The 23,863-nt window shown below is 35.7% G+C and overlaps 1 protein-coding gene across 2 annotated transcripts in view; it reads right to left on the bottom strand.

The window, feature by feature from the left end:
• Positions 1-800: 800 nt before the first annotated feature.
• The window catches only part of LOC136039107 (unconventional myosin-Vb-like), a 99,045-nt gene continuing 75,982 nt past the window's right edge, over positions 801-23,863 (bottom strand). The window contains exons 19-23 of one of the 2 annotated variants that reach the window (XM_065722592.1): positions 21,921-22,071; positions 18,318-18,551; positions 10,960-11,094; positions 6,719-6,967; positions 801-2,388 (exon numbers count right to left, since the gene is read on the bottom strand). In XM_065722592.1, coding sequence (XP_065578664.1) covers positions 2,266-2,388; positions 6,719-6,967; positions 10,960-11,094; positions 18,318-18,551; positions 21,921-22,071 — 892 coding nt within the window. In that variant the 3' untranslated portion in view covers positions 801-2,265. The remainder of the gene's footprint in view (positions 2,389-6,718; positions 6,968-10,959; positions 11,095-18,317; positions 18,552-21,920; positions 22,072-23,863) is intronic. The other variant, XM_065722596.1, reaches the window with a different exon arrangement.

Genomic DNA, 23,863 nt, shown 5'->3' with positions numbered 1-23,863 from the left:
GAACTACATTCCAACTGATTAATCTGTGAGCTATGTTCATAGTTTTCGAGAGCTTAAACAAGAAGCGTAGCAACAGACATTGGGACAACAGAGTTATTTTTTCAAGTGTTTAAATTCTCTTTGAGATACACAATGGATATAACAATTTCAAACAATGTAACGTATATTATGTGGGATATTTGGAAGTTTCTAAAATTTTGGTTTAAGCTGTCGACATATTGTTTAACTGCCAGTTAATAAATAGAATAAAAAAAAAAGTTAAGCACCACACATGGTTCTTAGCAATATCCGACAATACGACATTTCAGAAAAATGGGGGGGGGGGAAATAATCCATTGTAAATACCAACATTCCGCTTCTACATATGACAGCCAGTTAAACTTTGGCACAGGGTGATTTAACTTCACACTACGCCATTACTTAGAACTAACCTAAAGGAAACCAGGAAAAACTTGTCGCCATTTATTTCTTCTCAGTTATTTCAATTTCTAAACATATTAGAACCATCTTAGGCACATTTTGTTTGACTAATATTTGGCAGAATAAACTATTCATCCATCATTCCTCACTAAGTCGAGATTAAATTTGAACCGGAACAACAAACACGGGTTTTGGCACCATTCTTTATGAAACTATTGCCAGTTTTGGCACCATTCTTTATGTAACTAATAATAATAATAATAATAATAAAAAAAAAAAAAAACTAGCAGGACACACATGAATTACCGAACCGTAAGAACTTATAAATACACACCATTTTAAACGGTTGAGATTAGAAGCACAAACCAATTTTTTTTTTTAATCCAAAGCGCTATTCCAATACTTATATTCCTACAAATACCTAAAAAATAAAAAAAAAATACTTAAAAGAGGGCTCTCTAAGTAGAGTATAGATTTTTACCCAAGACTTTAGTTTACGCATAATGAGTTACACCAGCGGTGTTCTTTTATGGGAAAGCAGAAGCGGAAGTTACTGACCTCTAGGTTTCATTTTTGTTTTCTTTTTTTTAGGCACTTAAAAAAACACTTAGCTGGGTGTAATAACAAGGGAAAAATTATAAACGTTTCATGACTTACATCCTAAGCGTAATGGTTACGATAAGATTGTTACGAGTTTTCAATTGCAATTTCATACGAAAAATCTTCTTATTAGAAGCATGTATCCTTATAAGAAAAACATGTCACGTTAAATCGTTTGCTGAAATGAAAATAGGACAAAAATCGTTTCTCAGACCTTACTTTCTCCAATATTTTAATCAAATTTATATGACAAACCAAAGAAAAGGAATGGTAAGCTTAGCCCCAAGTACTATAACCTTTTGTATCCACAAAGTGACACAGTTTCCATCTCTAATAAAATACCACAGTTTTCATCTCCGTCAAAAACAGAACTAACCCATCTAATTTGACACTACTTGGCGAATAGCTTAACGCCCACCACAGATTAAAATTGCGACACTTCGCACAAATATCCGAAATGCGATTGCAAACAAGATAAGAATTATCTACCCCAAAAAAAGGAATATTAATTCTACTTTACTAACAACCCAGAGCTGCATATAAACGCTTAAGTCCAACACAGCTACTCACGCCTGTATCCCACCCTATTTTATTCAGAGCTGAATAAACTGAATAAATAAAAGACTATACACGTTCAAAGACTCCTTTTTCTAAATAGATATTCTACCAATTATGAAGTTCAGCAAGTCTTCCTAATCTAACGTTGCATCTTTTTTTTTCAATTAGACTTCGACATTCAAAAGTCAGATGATTTCTCATAAGGAAAACAATACTAAGGGAACAACTGTAAAATTTTCAGGCTAAAGGGGAGACGCGAAGAATGTATTAAGCCACAAAGTAGGAAGTTGTTGTTATATTCTTATAGCATCTAAAGCATAGAATTAATACACCCAGCTCTTGCAGAAAGAGTGATCACTTTGAAAGAATGTATTCAAAGTAATACCTTATACTTAATGATTAAAACGTAGAGGAGCGTACAATGTTTGCTTAAAAAAAAGCCTAGTTACTTGCTTAATATATTTCCTATGTTACGACAAATTATTACCTGCCTATCCTGATAATACCTGATAATCACTACAATATCAAAATATTTCAGTTTTAATGTGACTATCAAATAAAGCTCAGAAAGTTCTTTTACTAACATCAACTTTTAAATAGCCTATAAGTTTAAATAACAAAAATTTAAATTTTGTACATATGAGAGTAGTCACTGGAATGCACAAACCGAGATCAAACGGCATCACTTTAGGATAATGTGGCAGGAATGGACATACCCTGAGGAATTTGCACTGTTTCCAGGTCCACTGTTGATGGGCAGTAAGAGATGTTCAGTGGAAATAGATAATTTGAATCAGCGAGAATTTGAGCCTAAAATTAAGCATTCATCATTACAATCCTTATTTAGCACTAAAACATGGCTGCATGTGACAACAATTTCAGACTCACTAAAAAAGGGTATTCCATACCAATGGGTAGCTTTCAAAAGTGGAACGCACGATCATAGGCAACGCAATAACCAGAACATAATTTACACTTTGCTGAAAACAAACGACATTTTAAACCCTTTGTCTTTTTTTAACTTCTATAAATCCAAATTATTCAGACTTTGAGGAATGAATATCAGTATATATGTTACCGTGAATGTCTGAAATCTGGTTAATGTCGACATTCACCATTGAATCTCTGAAATTTCTTTTTCTCTGCTGGGATTCAATAAGCTTTTCGATCCAGCTTTTTAAGTCTTATGTAAGCTATGATAGTTAAAGTTAAGGTTAGGTTAGATTATGATAGTTTAAGTTATGATAGTTAAGTTAGATTAGGTTAAATTTCATTATAAATATCAAAAATAGGTTAAAAGCCCAATCTAACCTAACCCAACCTAATCTAACCTAGCTTGTCATCATCAAACCTTGCATTAAACTGGAAAAGCTGACTAAATCCAAGAAGAAAAAAATAGGTATTTCGGACATTCACCGGTAAGTGTCGACATTCAACAATTTCAGACATTCACGGTAACATATACATTAAACTGTCAATCCACAACCTTTTTTTGTAATATTGGTTGTAATGGTGATTGTTTTTTCTCCTTTCTTTAATATTATGAAAAATCGAAACACATAACTCAAAATTCGGATCATTTCAGTAAAGTGAAAACTATGTTCTGGTCTATAGAAAGCACGGGGGGGGGGGGTGAGCCTTTCTGGTTGTTTTGGGTTTGACTTGGTTATTTATTAAGACTTCTGTTCTTTTTGGATTTGACTTATTTATTGATGAAAATTTCTGGTAATTTTATACTGCAATTATTATTTGAATTTATTTCTGCTCATCTTTGGGTAAATATAGCACTTTGCTTTTTTTTAAAAACTCTTTTTGTGCAAAAAGTTTTGAAAATTAATTTTTCAAAAATAAACAATTACGAAACTTGAAAAAAAATGTCAATAAACACCAAATGATGTATGGCACTGTTATTTATATATATATATATATATATATTTTTACACTTAGTACCAGTTTTCACTCTTATAAGTTGCCCATGCTCTTTGATGCCAGCCTTTAAAAATGATTATTAGGCCTCGAAAAACCTTTCTATTTACTATTTTTGTAAAGTAAAAAAAAGTTCGACTGTTCGTTGTTCTTCAATCCTAATTTCATGTCTAGATATGTCCCTCTTAAAGAAATCTTATCAAATTAGCACATATCAGCATATGTTAAGGGTAGTTTTAAATAATCGAAACGTATTAGAATTTTTGCATCCCGATACTTGAGAATCGCAAATACTAAATAATTTAATAAATACAACAATGATGCTTATTATATAAATTCTATAACGAATGCTCTTGCAATGTCACAACGCAACGTTTTTAAGAAATTAAATAATAAAATTGATAAAAATCGTGGAATTATTGCAAACAATTTTAACGATCAAAGTCCATAAATCTGTCTTTATGGATAGCGATAAGTAAGCAATTAAGGATAAAAGAAATAATTTCCATCGAGAAGTAAATATAAACTACTAATGGACCTTCCACAATCTGTAATTAAAACCAACAATAACCCTTGAGAAGAAGGACTACTACTACTACTACTAACAACTCACCGCAGCACCAAGCTACCCTCTATCCCAATCTATTCGAAGCCACTCTTTAAATCAACCCAGGAAGATCCCATCTCACTTGAATCTTCCTTACGACATCCTCCCAGCCCTTCGGCTATATGTTTGGTACTGGTAGTGTAATTATTTCTAAATTTGAGATAAAAATACATAAAGTAAAGCTATGGGAAAAATATACATTAATGGAAAAGAATCCAACCAGATAAAACTTACGAAAAAAATGTATAGTCTACATAGGTTTAATTAAATCAATTACGTTGGCATTAAGATTTTATTATTTCCCTCTACAGTTGCGTCTGATCTGAAATTTTCGGTTCTAATATTGTTACTTTCATCTCGAAAACACCCACCAAAATGAGAATTTGTGAAATAAGCTACTGATGTAGAGTTTAACCACAAGTATTGAACTTGAAAAATAGGTATCTGGAATTATAAATTAATAATGGTGACTAAACGACTCCGCATATCCAGGTTTCCCCACAACATAGCCCCGGGAAAGCTAATATTGCATATATTTTCCTGTTTAAGCTAAAGGAAAAATGTCAAAATTATAATCACAGCAAATAATCCTGAGTATAAGAAGACTGCTTTCAAGCGAAACATATTGGTATCAAACATATTTTCTTCTTTGATACCCATCAAAATTGGTGCTTCAGGACAATTGAAGTCAGTGCTTAAAGATATAGGGATTAAATAAAAATATGATCGTCTTGAAACAATACACAGTAAATAGCCTAAATGTTTCATAAATATTTTCCAGTGATATCAACTTTGTTAAGAAATTTAATAATATTTGTGGAATGTTGGCTTATCATATTTTTTTTTCGATTTCTATATTGCTATGTTATTCTCAGATTTGCAGTCAACAAGCCCAGAAACTTTTCAATGAAAACCGTAGCGAAGATTGAAATTTATTTGTGAAGATACAAACCAAATACTGTGTTTTTTCTTACGAGGCTCAAATCGCCACTTCTGTCGGACATTTGAAATTAGTGATTTCGAGAACCCTTGGATATCAACATGGACGGACAAAGTCTCCTTAGGGGAACTGTGTGTTGTTTGTCAACAGTCATATAGAAAATATACTTAGAACGGGAGACAAAATATAAATACATCAATAAGCAAAATAAGAGTAAGGAGAGTAATTCAAGAAAACACAGATTCCCCAAAGCCAAAAAATAGCGAAAGTCCGGGTGGCTGCAACGGCACACACTTAATAGACTTTTGTCAACTAAACCGTACCCAAAGACAGAAGAGGAAACTTGATCTCAGAGTAGACTAGGATTTAGGTCCTCCCACTCTGGTTAGCGCTTAAGGGAAAACAATGCCTCTTCACGATGACCTCTCCAGTAACACAGACCCAAGATCTTCCATTAACGATTTGAACAGCGTAGCAACCCTATCCAGATACCGACCTGGCGTTGCCTCTTGTCATCCACACCTTCTAATATCAGGGGGACCCAAAACCACTCATCACGAGGCAGTCAATCTTCACCTATGCACAAAATGTGATTTGAGTAGCCGCATCGATTGCTTGCAATTTTATTGGCCATAAACGACTGTTTTGTTTGTTCACGGATGAAAGCTTCAGTAAACTTGTCAGTCACAAAAGAAGCGCCTAAGACAATTATTCCCAAACCCTTGGATTTTTATTTCGGTCGGGATTTAAAATAAGAGCTCTGAGACACGATATCCTTCTAAATATCAAATTTCGTTAAGATCCGATCACCCATTCGTAAGCTAAAAATACCTCGTTTTTTCTAATTTTTACGAATTAAACGTCCCCCCTCCCGGATGGTCGAATCGGAGAAACGACTATTTCTAATTTAACCTGGTCTGGTCCCTGATACGCCTGCCAAATTTCATCGTCCTAGCTTATCTGGAAGTGCCTAAACTAGCAAAACCGGGACCGACTTACAGATAGGCCGACAGAATTTTCGATCGCTATATGTCACTTGGTAAATACCAAGCGCCATAAAAAACTGGCCTAATATGATTTATTATCAAAATGCCAGTTGCACTCCGCCACCGTCCTGCCTGTTCCCAGAAAAGTGATTTTGAAGCAAAACAGGAACTCCGTGGTCACTTATAAACTCTCAGATGTCTCCCGAGAATGGCAGCTGAGAGTTCGGTATCGACGCTGTTTCATTACTTTTGGCTAATCAGTTGCATTCTATTCAGTGCTTCCTCTATCCCCAAATTTTCGCAGAATTTCTCGGAAATCTCGCAAAATGAAGCGACGAAAACGCTTGAGCCTATAAGCGTCAAAGCTTTAAATCTGGCCCTGAGTGTAAACCTAAAAAAATGGGCATTGGATCATGCCTGAGGACGAGGAATACATGAAAAAAGCTGAGGGGAGATATGTATCTTCACTTCTAAAAAAACAAGCAGTTTGAACTGCACAAAATCAGGATTTTTTGGCTTGGAGGCGTCATCTTTTCAAGTTTCAGACGTTCGTGCCGAAATGAAATTTTAGCCATCTAACTATTTGTTTTGTAAAATATAGGCTTATAATTTCTACCTACCCTGTTTTCCTCAAGAAGAAACACTTTTAATAGAGTAAATACCTCAAATAGCAAGACTTACATCAAATTCTGAAGCAGGCCGAATCCCTTTTAGTTTTCTCTCTACCGCCGGCAGAAATCCTGAAGGCACTTCTTCATAACCCTGAGGTGTAAACAAATGAAGAAGCTTCAATATCTGTGGAGCAGTTAATTCATCTACGGAAGAGACCAAATTGTCGACACCTTCAATTGTTTTCTTTGCTTGAAAGAGTTGCGATGCATTTATGACTGGCTGCAGAGTTTTCAGAATTAAGGCTGCTTTGTCACTTCCCTGAAAAAAAAAGTGGAAAATAGCAAGTCAATGGTGAGCAGCTATTGACTAATAAGGTAAATTACTTGCGCCAATCGCAAAAAATTAATGCAATAAAAACAATTGCAAAAAAAAAAAAACGATAGGAAAGTAAGGCTAATACTTAATAAAGCCCTTCGTTGGTCGATGAACCAAGAACAACGAGTTGAAAACGGCGGAATTAAAAACAAAAAAGAAAAGAAAGAAAATAGATAAATTTAATAAACAAGTTTTACCTTATTAGTGTAGCGTTTTTTCTCGTCTAAAGAAGGTATAGATAATAATGGTGAGAGAAACAATGAGAAAAATTAAGGTTCGAATTTTTTTTTACCCGAAATTCTAAATTTTGTTTTAAACAGACGTTGAAACATCCAAGTCATATTCGAACAGAAATGATTACATAAATTAGAGATATTTTTCTTATAAGACACAGCACTAGTGTTAAAAGCTACTTTTAGAATGTTTGTTCAACCCTACAAATTATCTGAGAATCTATGCCCTTCTAGAAACACCTTTTTAGTATATTACTTAAGTTCACACTGATAAGAGTCCTTGTAGCCCGCGCTATTACAAAGTCAGGTTTACAATCTTTGCATGACTTAAAAATAAAAATAAAAAATATAGATGCAAGCCTAATTTGGTGTAACTGCTACTACTACTACTGCTACTACTAACAGCTCACAGCAGCATCAAGCAGCCCAAGGCCAACACAGCTGCACACGCTCCTCCTCCCTCCCAATCTATTTAATGCTTCCCTCTTTAACCCCCCCCCCAAGAAGTTCAGATTTCCCTTAAATCATTCTTTACGACATTTTCCCACCCAATTCGGGGACGATCTACTTTTCGTTTAGCCATGGAAGGTTGGCCAAAAAGGACGATCTTTGGCAATCTGTCATCTTTCACTTCCAGAACCTGTCTTAGCCATCTCAACCTTTCTCTCATTATGGCCCTATAAAGCAGTATTGGATCACATTTTTCATGGATTTTACTGTTTGAAATACGGCTAGTCCGACGAGTAGCTAAAACAATCCGTAGACAATTCCTCTTGAAAACATCCAAAAAACCCTCTTACGGCTTCCGGAGCGTCTACACTTATCAGGACCATACTTGACCACTGCCATCATTATAGCTTCCAATATTCTAATCTTAGTCTACAGACTTGTCTTCCTATTCCTCCGAAAAAATCGATTGTGAACAAAAGCCTAGGCCTTCGCTATAACTTCGACATCTTCACTGCATTCACCATCTTCACTAAAAATACTACCTAAATAAGTCAATATTCTCGTTACCCAACATCATGTCTTCACCTTCACTTATTCCTAGTTTTACTTCACTAGTTTTACTAGTGAATGTTACCTAGTAAAATATCTAGTAATATTACCTAGTTTTACTTCACTAGTTTTACTTTCCCATTTGATTCCACGCTCTCCCATGGTCTTTGCCATGCTCTTTGGGATAAAGTAAATAATAATCCTCCGTAAAAATGGGGATAGAACCCAATCCTCCTTAAGTAGCTACCAACATCATTTCCTACCTTAACAGAAAAAATGTTATTCTCCTACATAACACTAATAAGTATAATACATGTATCTGGTACCATACAAAGATAGGACCTTTCCTAAAACTGTTTTATTGGCTGAATCAAGTAAAGGTAAAAGGTAAAGAATACGGCGATGGCTATTACAGTCCCTACCGGCGGTGCTGATCTCCGTTTCTTAGCCCTTCAGCCAGGAAGTGTAATGGGGGGTTTGGGGTCAACCATCCTGTGCTTTCACACACCCTTCCTGTTTACTTTCCCCAGATTTCTCCAGTTACCCAGAGCTGGGTCGACTCTGTCTGAGCTTACAGTCACGTCACTGACCCTCATCCCAAACCAAATGATTTGGTACAATAGGATTCAAACCTTCGCCCTCTCGTACAGAAGATCCACAATTCAGCGCACCAATCCACTCGGCACTTAAATCAAGTGTTTGCTCATTATCTACAAAGCTAAGGACTAAAGGGGTCTGATGAGTCAGGTACTTTCCAATTATTAATCTAAGAGTTAAAATTCGGTCGACGCACTCTCAGCAATTGGCCATAAGATCTTCAGCAATTGGCCATAAGTTTCATTCATGGCCTCCATTTCGCACGTCCTTAATTCATATTTTAAAGATTTATCTACTTTCCTTACATTCCTTTTATTTTCATATAATGTATCACTCAAATACTTCTTGTGCAAGCCCATCCCCTTCTCTGCTAAACTTAAAGCATTTTCAATAATATTCCTATCTACGTTTCCAACTTTCCTCACTAAGACACCTTCTGCTACTTCACAAACTATTTTCCTGATATTATTCGAACTATTTCCTACATCCTCCAATTTTACGCTCTTTAGTCTCATATTCAATTATTCTTGGAGTGTTTCTGTTAAATTCTCACCCTTGAGTCTACCGACACCTTAACTTCCTGGAAGGTAGTTAACATTCTTAAATTTCAGCTTCAAATTAACCCTAGACACCGCTTAATGGGGATTCTTACTCTTAAAATGAATAACAGCACTTCTATATACTACAATATCTTGCATCATTCCTGCCAGTATACTGTTTACAATACCATAATCAATAAGGTAATTTTACAATCAAGTGGGTACTAAGCTAACTCATGGGTCATTTTTGACTAAATACTATATTGGTTATAACTAGATTCTTATACCTACAAAATGGCTGCAGTCTAAAATCCGTTGCTATTTTGTTTTTCTGTCACGGATTTACCTATGCTAGGCTATGGGAGTAAAATATCCTCATAAAAATACAATGTTTCTACCTGGATCATGTCTATTTGTTCCTATAGCTGTATTTGAAATTTATTTTGTGTCATAAAATTCCCCACCAGTCGGTGCTACAGCAGCATATACTGATAGCTTACACTTTTCAATCGTAAAATGAGCAACTAGCATCCTATTATTAATACCTTCCCAACCCAAGCAAGACTTAGCAGCTTCCTTATTCATCATGAGCCCAACTCTCAGCCTATGTACACCATCCTGCCTGCCTCAGTAACTAAATTCTATATTACCTAACTGCATGTTAGGTAATATAGTTTTCCTGAAACTGCATATAAGTCTAGTTTAAAACGTCTGAACTCGTCAGTCAAAATATCAATAGAACAGTTGTTTTTTAACGTTGTGACACTCCAAGATACAACTTTCATATTATATAGATAATCGAAATGATTATGGCCCTGGGAAACAGAATGAGTCCCTAACCAGTGCAGGTTGGGGGCCAACAAATCTTCTGAAGTTTACACGAAGCATGTAAGTCGGCTTAGAACCGAACAGCAAGAAGTTCCTGGGATCGTATGAATATATATTTATCTTATGAATTCTCTCGTATGAATAGAGGGCTTTGTACAATCCTGTGCCCATCTTGGTCACAACATGAATTTTCCTCAACTGGTTATGCTCTTCTATCAACAATAGTCGACAAGCAATCCTGCACAAGCAAACTCAAGCCTATTACCTCTGATTCTTTATATATTCATGCATACATATTTTATACTACTATGGGGTGACAACCTTTTATTAATAACTTGGCTATAAAGCGATGTTTCATCCCAAAAAAGCCCACCAAAACAAACCCTGAAGAAATATACATCAATCAGAATCCAATGCAAACGCTGTGTCGTTTACTATAGTACAATTTTCTCGACGGATATAACTTCTACAAAATCACCTGCGCCACCATTAAGGTAGTAACAGCTTTGGTTGAGAAAACTCATGAAAGGTCCATCAGAATTCATTTATAAGACCAAGCAAGCAGGATTTCCTTTTCGGGGATAGGGCCGGAGGAAGGAGCTTATGACGGAACGGAGACATCAAACCATCTGAAAACACTGGAAAACCTCAATATTTTATACCCAGCCTATCTTGGTCGGGGCATTCGTCAGGGTTTTTAGTACAAGACAATTAAATATTACGAGAAATATCACCTCACCTGGGGCACGTTGTCTCTAATCCACTGTTCAAGGGCAGTGATATTGTATCTTATTATAACGCCTGTTGCCCAGTTGCACATGTCTTTACGCAGAAGAAGACTGTTCAAAACCTCTGACGATATGAAGTAGAACAACTAAAAATAATTTTTATATAAGGATGAAAAACCTAAAAGTACAACATGTTCTGAATATCAAAACGATTATGATATAAAGTGTCCCAAAGAGTTTTCCAAAAAACACAGAACTTAAAAACGTCAAGAAAAACGCAAAAATAAATCAATTCTCCATTTTTTTCTGCACTGTTGAGGATATCAAGCCCGAGCAGCATTGCGCATAATGCAACATAGACAAACCGTAATAAGGCCTTTTCTAGCAACCTTGTTGACCAACACTGTTGTTGGATAGTCTCTTCTGGCGAGACACCGTTAATCAACAATCACGTTCTAGCGACAAACAAAGGTTTTATTGGTCCATATTTTTGATGTAAACGACCAACAGTTGAAATCGTTGATTGTCACACTTGATGGTCAAATTAAACGAGAAATTTTAAGGCATGATGCCATGAGAAAAATTTGTCTTTGTTCTTACAATTTTAGAATAGAAAAAAGTTACTTTGCCATAAATGTTGCTATAATTATTGTTAGTTTGAATTCCTATTAAAATATGACATGAGAAGGCACTTCCTTTAAGTTATCTACCAATTTCTCCTCTAAAAGGCACTGTATAAAATTTCGCTGCGTAACACTAAAACTTCTAAAATCCGACCACGGTAAAAAGCCGTAAAAATAGTAAAAAAAAATACAAGATTAAACATGAGTCTAATATAAAATAGTTAAACAATGTTAAATTAATTTTAAGAACGTTGCCGTGTATTTGCAACCCTAAGAAAATTTGCGTTCTTGCGAAATTATTGTTGTTCATGATTGTTGATTAGCAAGTTTGTTCTCACGATTGTTGATGAGCAATGTGTTCACCAGAAAAGCCGATATTACTATCTTATTTGACTAAAGCTTTAGACTATGCATGACAGAAATCAGATAAACAATTAATTTATTAGTGCCTAAGTTTTCTTTTTAAACAATAAGAATACTTGAATCCAGATTCCTGCGGCCTAAGATCCATATAATTGCCCTCTATCTATTTTGACACCTTCCTTTAATAGATTTTCCAACAAGAATTTTGAAACTGACATAGTACAAACGGGAACGCGATTTAAAGAAGGCTTGAAAGACAGAGCAAAAATCTGTCTCGTTTCTACTGAGCCCACCCTTTTCTTAGGTTTTCTTACCACTCCTCTTATGTTAGAATTGACATTAAAATCAAAGGCAACCCGCTAAATCGTGTCTTTGAATCCAGGATTGTAATCACTTATCTAACCTTGCTGTCATTGGGTAAAAATTACTTCTATAGGAACAAGTTTTGTACAGCAGCAGATTCTGTCAAGAGATTTTTAAACCTTTTTGGTTAATTTTAGTAATAAAGTGTACAGTCAGCAGAATAATAATTCGAACAAGCCTTATAATTTTTTGTGAAGACATTTAAAAAGAAAGGATCAATATCGAAAAACAAAATCATTAATGATTTGCTTGAAAAATTGGTTCTTAAAATCAAAGTTGCGCCTCATAAGCGAAGTAAAGCAAATCTGGCTTAAATCAGAAATGGCATATATATTAAACAATAAAAATTCTCATTGCATTACCGAATTGACTAAGTTAAGAAATGTTGACATTATTGTAATATTATTTACAACCATGGAAATAATATTTGGGTTTGAAATTAATGCAGTGTACATTTATGTTTTCTACTTTTGTTACAATTTATAAATTCGAATTCTAAACTTGTGCACTCCTAATGTTTTTTTCTAGTATTTATCTCTGCGTTTGCTCAGTATTCCGTGATTTTTAACATTTGTATTTCCTTTAAACTTAGCTTGTGTTACCCTTTTCTTATTATATTAAATCAGAATAAAATAACTGTTTGAGAAGTACCGACCTTTAGGTTTCCTACCCTGGAGCTTCTAAATTTCCTCTGTATGTTGTGCTCAAGAGCTTGTATGACAACCAGACTCGTTTTTCTCAATCCTTCTGTGTATACATATAATCGAAGGCATATTCTATTACTTAATGTGAATCGAACCCTAATTTAGCCCCTACTTCCTTTTTGCAATTAACAATTTATTTCTCAAAAAAGGAAAAGGGAGAAAAGAATCGGTTCCCTATTTGCATCAAGATCATTATCAAAAATTTTAATGTAACAGTTTCTAGTTTAAAAAAACACAGTACTTGTGGTATTTCAAACTGTTCGTGGTAACGAACTGTAAGTAAGGAGCAACTCGGCCCAATAGCAACCGAAACTTTAAAAAACAGGATTTTGACCGCTTAAAGCACGGATGTCTTCAAGATGTTGCAAATAGGAAATATATTTGCAACTAACAAATATATTTGCTAATTTGCAAATATATTGACTCCCCCATTGTGAATGAGCCGGCTAGAACCTCGAACAGGTTGACTCTAGTTCGGCATTGTGGAGTGACATGCCTGAGAGGTGTAGCACAAGTGGGAGATGATAACAACGGCAATGAAGGGGGAAAAATTAATGCCATGTTTTTCTTCTCACTTAATTGAACTATCTGTCTTGGCTTTTTCTACAATTAGCCATGACTTGACTTACACACAACTATTCCATTTTAATTCAAAAATCAACAGAGTAGATACATCTGAAGAACTTATTTTTTGTGCTGATTCCAAACATACAAGATTCATTGAGTTTGATGCTACCCATCAAAAGCTCCGAACTCGAGAAAATTTTACTGATTTTCGAAAAAGGAGAAAAACCTCACCCAAAAGTCAGGGAATTTCGTTGAAAATTGCACCATCAAATTCAGTTTATCAGAGAACCTACTGTAGAGTTTTCAAGCTCCCATCGTTAGAAATGTGGAATTTTATATTTTTTGCCAGAAGTCACAGATGTGTGTTATTTATTTTATTTTTTTACAGGGATTATTGTATCAAACCAATTGTCCTTGAAGATTTGGCTCATTAGAACGGGAATTAAAACTTCTAGTGCTCTTTTTAAGTGAACAAAAAACTGGTGGACAACTAGCCCCCTCCCATGCCCTTTTCCCCATAAGGTAGTCTGATCAAAATTTCGAGATAGCCATTTGTTTCAGTATAGTTGAAAGGTCCAATAGCTACGTCTTTGGGGATGGCATGACCCCCCAGGGCCCCCGGATGAAGAGTCGCAAGTTACGAAACCTTATTAAGAAGTATACGGGCATTTTTCAGGGAGAATCTTTTGGAGGAAGATTTTCTACGAGAAAAATTTTTCATTGGAATGGAAGTTTCCTGGGTGAACTTGGAAACTTTTAGATTTTAAAAACGTAGAATATTTAACTTCTTATCAAGTTATCGGACAGGTGTATACAAAAGGATTGAAAAGATATTTTGGGAGGGTGCAAAAAAACTATTCTAAGCTCGGTTTTAAATTAATTCATTAAAAGAAAAAGTTCGAGGGACATTAGCAATATTACGTACCATTTTGTTGATCCTATACTAGTATTTGGAAGTATATGTTATCTGTTTTAAAGTACTGTGGAAAATTTGGAAGCGTATTATGAGCCAATTTAAGACACCAATTTGATTTTGCTGTGTTCATAAGTCTGATTATACCTATTTGGCTAGGTAGGAGCTGGCCTTATTTACAATAGCTCTGTAGAGATTATTGCTGCTTCTGCTTATTTATACAAATTTATTTCTGTTGATTCCGTTGAAATATGCCTCACAATAACTGAATGATAAAGCGCCCTTTTTCCGCTTTACCTGAAACCGTACGGTTTTTAGTTGACAACCTTATGAAGTAGTTCACCGCTTAGCACTATAATTTATTAGCTTTATATTCGTCTCAGACAATATTTAAGGATGTAAAAGATTTGCATATGTTGGATTCACCATTTACGACTGTTCTCCTGTTTTCATTTTTCTCATCTTCAACGGTTTTAACATATCAGCTAAAAACGGTAATTTTTCTATCGTTTCTTAGCCAAAATTCCGCTTTATCCACATTCTGAATTACATGTTTGAAATTTTTGTCCATCGTCTTAGGTTGAAAATACATTGGACATTATTAAAAAAGAGCTTTTTTCTTATTTTTTTAGTGCAGGTTTAGGCCCTTATTCGAGAAAAAGTTTAAGCAATACAATAGCTTAGGCTTTGAAATGGATTTACCTGAGACTATTGAATTCGAAAAAATGATTATCTCGTCTTTTCTATGCAGTTGATAGCTGCAGTGTTGTCACAAATGTGCTTGTTTCACGGGAACATATATTTAAAATACTGCACAAAGAACGACGAAAACTGCCTTACAGCGCTTGTCTTTGAAGTTTCAATCAAGGCATTTTCGGTCTTTATATATTGAGCAACTATAATTATAGAAGATTTGTTTTCCAACGCATAACTGAAGTCTTTGCTCAGTGACTCCTTAGAAATTCTCATTAGAACCTTTTATATGGAGTCAATCAAGGCACTCACGACGTGTACAGTTGCATAATTTACTACGTACTATATGCATAGATTCATGGTCAGGAATCATTAGAGTGAAATAGCCTTGGGGTTGACATGACTTTCAGAACTTGAAATTTAAATTCATTTTTTGTTTGTTTTTTAATTATTGTACTTTATCACACATAACTGTTTACAGATCGAAATGACATATATTGCTGGTTTTATACTACCACATTATTTTGATGCTGTTTAAATGGTACTGTTCATGGAGAAAATCATGTTCCCCCAAAAGCTTAAAAGTCGTTTTTTCTTAATAGCTCTTATAGGTTTATAGCATATTGTTTCAGATTTCACAATTTTTGATGAGTTTTTATTTTTCAACAAAAAAAAAAAAAAAAAAAAAAAAAAAAAAAAAAAAAAAAAAAAAAAAAAAAAAAAAAAAAAAAAAAAAAACGCTGACGTTCAGTAGAAAGTTCTAAAAATCGACGTTTATCAATACTTACAATTTTTAAAGGAATTTAAAAGCATATTATATATAATTATAATAATTATAATTATAATATATGATGAGACAAAAATTTCCTGAAAGAAAATAACGACTAAAAAGCAACTCAAGTTGTTGTGATTGGACGGAAATCCGACTTTAATGCAAGCCTAAAGTTTCACTTTACAAACCATTTAAATCGGTTCTGATTTGCAAAAACTTTCAACGGTTAAAATATGGGGTGTTTCCCCTATTTTCTAAAATAAGGCAAATTTTTTCAGGCTCATAACTTTTGATGGGTTAGACTAAACTTGACGAAACCTATATATTTAAAACCAGCATTAAAATGCAATTCTTTTGATGTAACTATTGGTATCAAAATTCCTTTTTTAGAGCTTTGGTTACTATTGAGCCGAGTCGCTTCTTACTACAGTTCGTTACCACGAACTGTTTGAAAAATCTCTCAAAGTTCAATCTTTCAAGGTTCTACGGTAGGCATATAAAAATGTGAAAAATGAAAGATACAAGATCTTAGAGCTCATATGGCACTTGTGACGAGGCAAGATGAGCTAAGAGCCAAGAGCTCATATGGTATGCGCTCTAACAAAATTCTAAGAATCAATAGATTCATTTAAAAGGAAAATCAGAGGCTTAATGCCGGTCAGGATTTAAAATAAGAGCTCTGGGTCACGATGTCCTTCTAAATATCAGAATTCATTAAGATCCGATCACCCACTCGCAAGTTATAAATACCTAATTTTTTCTAATTTTTCCTCTCCCTTTAGCCCCCCAGATGGTCGAATCTGGGAAAATGAATTTATCAAATCAATTTGTGCAGCTCCCTGACACGCCTACCAATTTTCATCGTCCTAGCACGTCCAGAAGCACCAAACTCGCCGAATCACTGAATTCCTCCCCCAACTCCCCCAAAGAGAGCGAATCCGGTACGGTTACGTCAATCACGTATCAAGGACATTTGCTTATTCTATCCATCAAGCTTCATCCCGATTCCTCCACTCCAAGTGTTTTCCAGGATTTCCCCCTCCAACTCCCCCAATGTCAAAAGATCTGGTCGGGATTTGAAATAAGAGCTCTGAGACATGAATTCCTTCTAAATATCAAATTTCACAGGATCTGTGAAATTTCCCAATGTCACAGGATCTGGTCGGAATTTCAAATTAGAGCTTTAAAGCACAAGATCCTTCTAAATATCTAAGATCTGGTCACCCTTTCGTAAGTTACAAATACCTCAATTTTCAAAATTACCCCCCTCCCCCAACTCCACCAAAGAGAGCAGATCTAGTCCAGTTATGACAGTTATGTATCTTAGACAGGTTTCTATTCTCCCATTTCTCCAGTTTCATCCTGATCTCTCCGCTTTAAGTATTTTCTAAGATTTCTGCCCCCCCCCCAATGACGCTGGATCCGGTTGAGTTTTAAAATAAGAGATCTGAGTTACAAGGTCCTTCTAAATATGAAGTTCCTTGAAGATCCGATCACTCCTTCGTAAGTTGAAAATTCGTCATTTTTTCTAATTTTTCAGAACTACCCCCCCCCCCCAATAGAGCGGATCCGTTCCAGTTATGTAAATCACGTATCAAAGATTTCTGCTTATTTTCCCCACCAAGTTTCATCCCGATCCCTCCAATCTAAGTGTTTTCCATGATTTTAGGTTCCCCCGCCCCAAACTCCCCCCAATGTGACCAGATCCGGTCGGGATTTAAAACAAAAGTTTTGAGACACGATATCCTTCTAAATATCAAATTTCATTGAGATCTGATCACCCGTTCGTAAGTTAAAAATACCTCATTTTTTCTAATTTTTCAGAATTGACCCCCCCCCCCCCACTTCCCCAAAGAGAGCGGATCCGTTCCGGTTATGTCAATCATGTATCTAGGACTTGTGTTTATTTTTCCCATCAAGTTTCATCCCGATCCCTCCACACTAAGTGTTTTCCAAGATTTTAGGTTTCCCCCTCCCAAATCCCCCCCCCCCCAATATCACCAGATCCGGTCGGGATTTAAAATAACAGCTCTGAGACACAATATCCTTTTAAACATCAAATTTCATGAAGATCTGATCAACCGTTCGTAAGTTGAAAATACTTCAATTTTCCTATTTTTTCCGAATTAACGGGCCCCCCACTCTCCCCACCCCCCAGATGGTAAAATTGGGAAAAAGACTATTTCTAATTTAATCTGGTCCGGTCCCTGATACGCCTGCCAAATTTCATCGTCCTAGCTTACCTAGAAGTGCCTAAAGTAGCAAAACCGGGCCCGACAGACAGACCGACAGACAGATAGACCGACAGAATTTGCGATTGCTATATGTCACTTGGTTGATACCAAGAGCCATAAAAAATAAGTAAACATACTTGTTTGTATAGTTGTGCTGTAATGTCTGGATCAACTCCGAAAACATTGCAGAGGGATTTCAATTGATTTAGCTTGTCCATCAAAGTGTCCCAAGCTGCTTTGGGATCTATGTATCTTCCAGTGCCTCTTCTATTTGGAGTAAAAGGAGTGCTACTCAAAGACACGGAATCATATAATATAATAGCAGGGTAGATGATTCCAGACAAGCTCTCCTTGACCGTTTTCCAAAATTTCTGAAAGTAACACGACAAATATTAGACCATGTTGTCTTGCTCAATGCTAAAAGGTATGTTTAATTCCTTATCTAAAAATGATATTTATACAGATTTTGAACTGTAAATAAAACGTTTCCAAAAAAAAAAAAAATAACAAGAGTATCCATTTTGCAGAAATAAAAACTAGACTAAAAAAAATCCGAAAAAAACAAACACAAGAAGTACAGTATAAGTATTATATGAACAGAAACAAAAAGTTTCTAAAGAAGTGATACAGATTATAGGACATGGAAAGAGAAAATCTCTTTGCGTCACAGCAATACTTTCATTTGCTAATTAGCATTTGATTAGATTATATTTGTCATTGCGCGTGCGCGAAGGCGGAGTCACGAAGAGAGGTGTCAGTTATTGTGTACTGATTTGAAGTGGATAATTAGAATTATTTTAAATTATTTCATAAGTAGTGCTGACTATATACTGTATATATATTTCTGTTTTGACGACTAAACGAATATTCGGCTTGCCCACTGCCCGTTTTTCAAATAAACTGAATTCAGATGTCTAGACTGATGTGTTAAAAATCTTTAATAGAGAGCATAGGACTTTTCGCTACTGTTCATATATCCTTATACGGTGAGTAAAAGAAACACTGAAAAAGAAATATTAAACAGGAAAAAAAAAATTATACACTCATTAGCTTTCAGACGCTGACTATGCCGATGACCTTGCTCTCGTCTCCGATTCACCGTCGAAGCTCACAGAAGCCCTACAGATCCTTGCTGATGAAGCCTTAAAGATAGGGCTGTCGATTAATTGGCAGAAGACAAAAGTGATGTTTGTTGAGCCCTGTAACTCACTGCATCCCCCGCCAGTCCTAATGGTCGGTGACAAACCAGCTGAGATTGTTGAGGAATTTACATACATTGGCTCTATCCTCTCAAATGACGGATCAATCCTCAAAGATCTAATGCAGCGAATTGCCAAAGCCTCAGCAGTAATGGGAAGACTAAGTGCCCTTTGGAGGAATCCTTCTATCAGTCGTAGGACCAAGATGCGCATATACAATGCTTCGGTGGGATCCGTGCTTCTTTACGGAGCCGAAACCTGGCCAGCCACTCAGTCTGTGCTTAGCACAGTAAATATAGCCCAAACATCAAATCTTCGTCGCATTGAAGGAGTACGTTGGCACGATTTTGTTAGTAACGAGAACCTCCTGGCGTTAACTGCTCAAACGCCCTTCTCAGTCAAACTCGCCCAACGAACACTAAGCTGGTACGGAAATCTCCTTCGCATGTCCCCCGACACTCCTGCACGAATGATTTTTGACTTTGATCCCGTACTACATGGCGGGAAACGCCCAAGAGGTCGTCCCCCAGCCAGATGGAAAGACACGGCAGGTGCCTTCTTAGCCATGGCAAATATTCAGGAGGACGTCCACGGAGGCGCCACGTAGCATCACTCTCGACGCCGGAAGCATTTCGGCAGGAGCATTAAGTCAAGTCAAGTCGTTTACTCTAAGGTCACAAATTCTGTGGATAACTACCTCCATCCTGCTTTTCCATTTATTATAACCGGGAGAAATCTGCTTATGTCTTATACTATGAAAGCCTTGATGTTCTCTGTTTTATTACCCTATCCAGAGCACCGCTTTCTTCAGAGAATTACAAAGTGTGCATATACCAGAAAGAATCCATCTACCTCTTGCTCCTTTTTCAATTTCCAATGACTATTGGCTAATAATATTGGGTTTTAGTTGATAGCTGCAAGTACCGGAATATGACGCTATCAATAATGGTTATTATTTCCGAACCAAGAAACAGAGAAGAGTTGATGAGGGATAGGGTAATATTCGGTTGACGACAAGTCAGTTTTCATTTGGTTTCTTGATTTTCTGGAATCCACTCAAAGAAGATAAGGCGGGTGTTTTCCCAGGCTACATCGCGCTTTCTGCAGCAGGGGGAATGGCAAATGTACCACTTGAAAACATTCACACTAAGTAAGATAGCTCCGTCTTCTAGATGATCACAAAGCATATTTAAATGGAGGGTTCACAAAACTATGACAAAATTTTTTTGCTACAGCTGATGCAACATCCAAAAATTTGAAGTCAAGACATTCCTTGGAAAATACATTTTCCTCACCTTATTTACCATATTATCAGCTTTCTCACTGCATTTGATTCTCTTGTGGCTATGGATATGTAAGAACTCAATGGAATTCCTAGTTGAGTATAAGCAACTTATTGGTTGTCAAGAATGGTTAAAAATCGTGGTTTAACAATTCTACTCGTGAATTTAGGTCAATGGAACGTCGATGATATTAGAAAAATAAGTTCAGATTGTCATATAGAAATTTTTTAAAACCAATGAAACTATAATAGAAGGACTGTGGACAAACTTTTTTATTCATTTTTGGTCCCTTTTCTTTTCTTTGTGCTTCAGCCCTTTTTTCTTTTCTTTATAATAGCAATCTAAACAGAGCCCAGATAAACTGTTTTAAATCTTGCATATTTTTTCTTTGTTTACCAACTTCAATAAAACACCAAGTTCTTGCGAATAATTTGGGCATTTCAGATACAATTTCAAAGTTAGACACAATATATAAGAAACTCTCATGTAGCGCTTGTGTGCGTTTATCCCTTCGCCATAACCTGATCCAATTTTTCCTTCTATTATTCATCTTTCTTTTCCGTTATTTTTTACATTTATTATTATGTCATTTATTTAGCTCCCCCTCCTCGCCCCTTTTACGCCTGCCTAACAGTAATGCTGCTGATAAAAAACAGACATGAGTACTTTTAAGATAAAGTCTAAGATGTTTATAGAGAGCCTGGGCCGCAGAGATGCAATACGGACCCTTAAATCCTTACAACAGAAGCCATTTAAAGGTAAATTGCACGCATATACACAATCCATTATTCCCAGAAAATATGCTCTGAAGTTTACAGCCTGGAAGCTTCTAGGTTAGGATTACGGCGAAACCAGACTCCATACTTCCAGAAATCTATTAGTTCAACATAGAAGGTAATTATCATAATGGCACAGTATACTTCACGTTGGAGGCATAAAGTTGTATCTCTTTCTATACTGGACCAGCAGTGGAAGCATTAAGTCAAGCAAGAGAGTCAGCTGCTGAAGAATAATTCACCAATTTTGGTTAAAAGGCTTCTATGTCGTCTATGTCCCCCAACTACAATGGAGTAGTGCTTCCGACACAAAACAGCAAACATAACTTACAAAGCATTTAGTAACTCGGAACATAAATATTTTGAGTTTTCGGAGCATTTTATTTTAATTAGTTCAGTAACATCACACAAAGAGAGAGAGAGAGAGAGAGAGAGAGAGAGAGAGAGAGAGAGAGAGAGAGAGAGGGGGAAGACCAACTTACTGAGTATATGAAATTCAAAAGATCTTCCAGTGGTTTATTGTAGGATGACATATCGTAATTTCTTAAAGACATTTTTGACTGGTTTTCTGTATTGCTTCTTGTGTAAGTGGAATCAGGATTACAGCCATATTGCCTTATGCAGTGAAGAAACCTACGAAAATTACATATTATCAGAATCATTTATTTCAAAACAGCTTTCGCAAAACTTGACGGCAAACGTCGCAAACTGAATAGCACCACTTTTTACAATCCAAGTCCTAGAGTATTTTATCAAAGGCACTAAAAAATGGAAAAAATGAATTACTAATTGGTTAGTTCGAAAGGTACTGGCACTAATTTGTTCTTCTTCCTGGTGTTAATTACTAAGTCGGTAGCAGGGAATAGAAGGATATCAGTGCTTGGGACTAGCACAGATAAATTGACCAAAACGAATTATCAACAAAAAGCGGTTATCTCTAATTGTTTCAATCTTTAAAGAGCAGACTCGTAATGAACAAATTTTTCTCCAAGGTTGAATTAAACTACTTTTCTGGACTCTTTCAATATCATCACTTAGACATTGAATTCTCTAAACCTGAGGTCCTCATATACGACATACATATTCTAATACGGAGCGTATATATATATTACAGGTACTGCTTTCAGCTGATTTGCCGGAAAGCCCAAGCAGTGTATAGAAATCGAATAATCAAGTGCTTAGTTGGCTTTCTGAACTAGCCCTTGATCATTAAAACTAAAGGAACAATCATAATATAATATAATCATAATCATAATATTTTATATAATGAATATAAAAGCGGCGCAAGATGATGGTCTATATTCTCTGGTGATTTTTCTAGATTTAACAAAAGCTTTTGATTGCGTTGATTTTGACATCCTTCTTGAAACATTAGAAGGATATGGGATAAAGTCGACAGTTCTTGAATGGATTTGGTCATATTTAACAAATAGACGTTGTAAAATACTTGCTAATGGTATCTTATCAGATTCATTCGATGTAACTTGTGGGGTGCCCCAGGGATCAGTTCTTGGACCATTACTTTTTTTAATTTATGTGAATGAAATTTCGGCTGATATCCCCTTTGCATATATAAAAAATTTTGCGGACGACACAGTACTATTTTTAACACATAAAAACCGTGAACAACTAATTAGAAACGCTGAAGTTTGCCTCCAGGCAGCAACTGAGTTCTTTGAAGAGCGGTTGCTTTCCCTTAATACAAAAAAGACCAAGTATATCATTTTTAAACATGGAAATGACCCAGTTTACGACAGTAAGATAAATACGGCAGACCACGAAGAAATTGAACGAGTTGACCACATTAAATATTTAGGTATAATAATTGATGAAAAGCTGGATTGGGCAATCCACGTTAAATTTCTTTGTATGAACCTGTCAAGAGCTGTTGGTATTCTCCATAGACTGAAATTTATTTTTCCCCATAAAATATTACTGATCCTATATTTTAGTCTATTCCACTCATATCTTTTATATGGAATAAGCATTTGGGCTTCAAATTATAAGTCAGAACGGAAGCAAGTTCAAATTCTTCAGAATGAAGCTATACGTGCTATTTGCAAGCTTGAGCCTCGTCAGAGTGTGAAGGCGTTTTTAATAAGACTTAAGATATTAAATGTGGCTCGACTTCGAGAAAAAAAGGTTGCAGAAACTTTATATAAAGTAAGCACAAATACCGCACCTGAGTCGTTTATGTCAGCTTTTCGAAGGAATGATGAAATTCACCAACATAATACTCGGCATGCATCGCAACTAGTTACAGAAACGAGACTTCTCACGTCATCTGGTTTTTCAATTAAATTTACCGAACCGAAAATATGGAATTATTTGCCAAATACTTTGAGAAATGCTAATAGCCTACCAGAGTTCATAAGTAAGATTAAAAGCTTCTTAATGGAAAATATTGAATTAGATCCTAATTTCT

Source organism: Artemia franciscana, chromosome 2 (assembly GCF_032884065.1).
Source record: "Artemia franciscana chromosome 2, ASM3288406v1, whole genome shotgun sequence".
Taxonomy (NCBI): domain Eukaryota; kingdom Metazoa; phylum Arthropoda; class Branchiopoda; order Anostraca; family Artemiidae; genus Artemia; species Artemia franciscana.
This window is presented reverse-complemented; position numbering and strand designations above follow the sequence as displayed.